This window comes from Pinus tabuliformis, chromosome 9, assembly GCF_031772625.1.
Source record: "Pinus tabuliformis cultivar Carrire ecotype Pingquan chromosome 9, CPIR1, whole genome shotgun sequence".
Taxonomy (NCBI): domain Eukaryota; kingdom Viridiplantae; phylum Streptophyta; class Pinopsida; order Pinales; family Pinaceae; genus Pinus; species Pinus tabuliformis.
Window position 1 is genome coordinate 1,460,072,628 of NC_142307.1, and position 4,661 is coordinate 1,460,077,288.

At 34.6% G+C, this 4,661-nt stretch overlaps 1 protein-coding gene across 1 annotated transcript; it reads right to left on the reverse strand.

Annotated features, from left to right (window-relative positions):
- Positions 1 to 3,444: 3,444 nt before the first annotated feature.
- Positions 3,445 to 3,756, reverse strand: LOC149154093 (histone H4-like). Its single transcript, XM_089444047.1, has one exon. The coding sequence runs from the start codon at positions 3,754 to 3,756 to the stop codon at positions 3,445 to 3,447; it is 312 nt and encodes a 103-aa protein (XP_089300173.1).
- Positions 3,757 to 4,661: the final 905 nt, after the last annotated feature.

Here is a 4,661-nt window from a genome sequence, read left to right on the forward strand (position 1 = left end):
ATGTATAGTCTTAAATGCAATTTTCCATATATCATTCTTTGCAATACAAATCTGATGATAACCACTTCTTAAAACCAGTTTTATAAAGTAAACAACATTATTTAATTGATCATGCAAATCATCAATTCTGGGAAGAGGATACCTATTCTTAATGGTGATTTTATTTAAGGCTCTAAAATCAATACACATTATCCAAGTTCCTTCTTTCTTTGGGACTAATATAATCGATCATCCAAATGGAGAAGAACTAGGTCGAATGAAGCCTTTATCAACCAATTCCTGAATTTGTTTCTTAATCTCTTCATTCTCTATGACTAGCATACAATACATGTCAATATTTGGGAGAGAGGCATCAGATTGTAATTGAATCTCATGTTGTATTTCTCGTTTTGGAGGTAAACTTTTTGGTTTTTAAACAATTCTTTATAAGAATCTACTATTTTAACTAATTTGTCCTTAAACTAAGAATCACACCCTTAAAAAGCATCATACTTATCTTTAGGTTGTTCTTTAACAATCATGAGAATATACATTTTACTTGAATTTATTAGCATTTTCATTTGACTAACATTGATTAAATCCAAGTAGGTCTTAATTTTGTGTGCCCTGACAATGTATTCAATTCCATCTTTAAAGAGATGATACTTATTCTCCTGTCTATGAAATATTGCATCTCTATCATAAAGATATGGACTACACAACAAAACTCCACATATATCCAAATGAATCACATCTAGCTCAACTTCATCAACAAAATTAGTTGTAATTGCAAACTTTAATTGACATTGTTTTGTGACTTGCATTTGAGTATTTTCTTTCAACGATCGTAAAGGGTATGGTTTTGGATGATTTTTAGTTTGCAACCCCAATTTCCTTACTAATTCCTCAAATATTAGATTTTCTTGTGATCCACTATCGAATAATGTATCTATCTTAGTTTGCTTAGATATAATCCTTATGTGAAACAATTCAACTCTCTTCTTTTCTTCAATCACATCATTAGATTTGGAAGAAGATGCAGAACAACTAGAACTAGAGCTAGTTTCAGAAGGATTACCTATCAGACCCATAACGGTAATATTATTTTCATCACCTGAGTCGGATCCCAAATCTTGTTGGACTGCAACATTAGCTTTCCTCTCACCCTTCTCCTTAAGGAACTTCTTTGTCTTAAGTTTAGGATGAAGCTTCAAACATTTGGAGTCACCATGTCCAACCCTCTAATAATGAGTACAAGTAGGCCTTTCTCCTTCCTTCTTATTTGTTTCTGATTTCTTCCCTTTCAACTTATTCTTTCCTTTGCCTTCTTTGGAATCTTTGTTCTCTAAATGCTTGAATGGTTTCTTTTAAAAGTTTGACTGAAAACGTTTTCCACCTGATTCAATATGAATGGCTTGTACACACACTTCATCAAACTCAGTTGGATTAAACATAAGCAATGTATGTCGCAAATAAGAATGCAAACTTGCAATATACTTTAACAAAGTTTCCCGTGTGTCTAATGGAACATTAAGTGCTAATGACTTTTTCCTTAATTCCTGTGTAAACTCTTGCACACTCTGTCCTTTACCTTGTCTCAAATGTTGCCAATCCATTATACACTACAACAAAACCAGCGATTTGCGCCAGATTTAGCGCCAGATTTTAGTGCAATTTTTTTGTAATTGTGATGAGCAACCTGGCGCTAAATCTGGCTCTATTGTACAATTTTTAAAGCGTCCTTTTTTGCACCTGATTTTGCATCCTTTTTCACGCTAGATTTTGCATCATTTTTTACACCAAACTATGCATCATTTTTTGCGTCAAATTTTGAACCAATATTTGCATCTTATTTTATGACAGGTTTTGCTTCTAGTTTTGTGTCATTTTTTGCATCTATTTTTCATTCTCTTTTGCTTCCTATTTTGTGTCATTCTTTGCTTCCATTTTTGTGCCATCATTTGCATCAAGTTTACACTGTATTTTGAATCCAATTTAACGTCTTTTTATGCATCCATTTTGTGTCAGTTTTTGCATCTAGTCTTACGCCAGATTTTGTATCTAGGCTTACACTAGTTTTTGCTTCTATTTTTGCACCAGCTTTGGTGCCTATCTTTGCACCATCTGTTGAATTTGATTTAGCACCAAATTTTGCATCCATTTTTGTGCCCATTTTTGCATCTTTTTTTGGACCATTTTTAACATCCACATTTACGTTTGATTTGTCTCCATTTTTCCCATCTCATTTTGCACCATATTTCGCGTCATTTGTTTCATCCAATTTTGCATCATTTTTAACACCATCGCTTGCATCTAATGTTACATCATTTTGAGCATCCAAATTTGCATTTATATTTGCATCTTATGTTGAGTCATGTGTTGTGTCCACCTTTGCATCTTATTTTGTGTCTAATGGTACATTCAATTTAGAGCCATTTTTTATGTCTACTTTTGTATTTGTTTTTGCACCAAGTTTTGCATCCAATTTTAAGCTATTTTATGCCCCTTTTTGCACCATTTTTTGTGTCTACTTGTGTCCAATGTTGCACCATTATTTACACCCACTTTTTCATCCAATTTTGCATTTTTTTGGTGTCTAGTTTTACATCGTTTTCGCCATCCAAATTTGCATCTTTTTTTGCCTCATTTTGTGTCCACATTTGCATATAATTTTGTGTCTAAGTTTGAGCCTAAATTTGCATTTGATTAGGAATCATTTTTTACATCCAATATGGCATCCTTGGTTTCACCTTTTTTCAGCCCCATTTTGCATCTTGTTTTATGTTTTTTCTTACATCTTTTTTTTTTTCCTTTTTTGCGCCCAAGTTTGCATCCCAAATTTACACCATTATTTGCATCATCATTTGGCATATTAATTTGTACCGTTTTTTGCTTCTTTTTAACGCTCAACTTTGCATCTTATTTTACATCTAGTTGTTGTCTTTTTTTGCATCTAATTTGGTGCCCATTTATGTGTCCTTGTTTTTGCCCAATTTGATATCCTTTTGTATGCCATGTTTTGTTCCCTTCTTTGTGTCAACTATTGCACAATTTTTCACTTCTAATTTAAAACACTTTGTATGTCAATTGTTTGCATTTTGTATTAATTCCTAGTTTAACATCCAATTTTACTTTCAATTTTGCATCCATGGTTACATCCGCATTTGACTTCTTATATAGAGTATATTTTTCTTTACATATATGACCCCCTTTATAGATTCATAGTGAAATATATGATAGTTTCTAAATATCATTAAAACAGATATCACAATTCAAAATCATTTGTAAAGAAATTTAAAAAAAAATTGACAACATCCATCCAAAAAAATAACAATGTGTCATTAACAATTTTCAAAACATGTATAAAATAGCAACATGATACTAATAAAATCAGTATTATTTTTAATCAAAACAACTAAAATTCAACAGACTTAGTTGATGAATCCATTTGAAGAATTGATTCAATCAACCGCCGAAGCCGTAGAGGGTCCTGCCCTGCCTCTTCAAGGAGTAAACGACATCCATGGCGGTCACTGTCTTCCTCCGGGCGTGTTCAGTGTAGGTGACGGCATCCCTGATAACATTCTCGAGAAAGATCTTGAGAACTCCCCTCGTCTCTTCATAGATGAGACCGCTTATGCGCTTGACTCCGCCTCTCCTAGCCAGCCGTCTGATGGCAGGCTTTGTGATACCCTGAATGTTATCCCTCAACACCTTACGGTGCCTCTTTGCTCCTCCCTTTCCCAAACCCTTCCCTCCTTTTCCGCGACCAGACATCTTTCCTGCTTTTCTTCTTTACCTCTTCTTCAACAACAGATTCCATTCAACGTAATGCTTTGAAATCTTCCGACTCACCCCTTTTATGGTCACACATCCACCTGAAAATTCAAATTCCTATGACTTTGGCGCCAAATGAATCTCAGCCGTCAGATTCACAAGAGCCCATCGACGTCACAAACACACCCACACGCGGATCAACCCAACCAGGGCAAGGATCAATGAAAAGACACCATTGCTCGGCGGACTTTCTTTATTATGAAGAAAGGTAAAATCTAACTCAACGACCGATTGCTGGGCAAAGTTTCTTTCTTATAATTATTACTAATTAATACTGGTTACTAATTAAAAATGAAAAATCGCACTACATACAGAAATGAAAAATCTGATAAAATGATGAATGCTGGTGTAATCCCCGTCGCAGATCCTACACCGCTTGCACCATCAGCAAGAATCAAACCTGCGCAGATAGCGTTTATCAATTCTCTGATCAGAACATGATCCTGCCATTGATTTTATAATATTTATGAAGGGGTATAGTCCACATTGTGTGAATTTTTTTTGAACGGACAAAGAATTCGTGATCTGAAACATCCAATATAAGCCACAGCTGGTGAGTCACTCAAAGCCACAACATATAAATTAAATTATCATGATATAACGAAATAAATATGTTTTCATCAGGTATTCGTAAGTTCGAGACGCGATACGTGGCGGTTTAGACAGAGCTGCAAAGCGATCCTAGAATACTCATAAATAATATGGGTCCGGTTGAGGAATAGTTATAATTATTATGTTACTTTGTGAGATTTGCTTGATCATCCCTGTCAGGGAATATGTACCGAGAACAACAAACACAATTTGGCCTGGCGTTGTGAAAACAGATTTGTTGTTGTGACCAATTC

Coding starts and splice junctions, on each gene's coding strand:
- LOC149154093 (XM_089444047.1), bottom strand. CDS start 3,756: ATGTCTGGTCGCGGAAAAGGAGGGAAGGGTTTGGGAAAGGGAGGAGCA.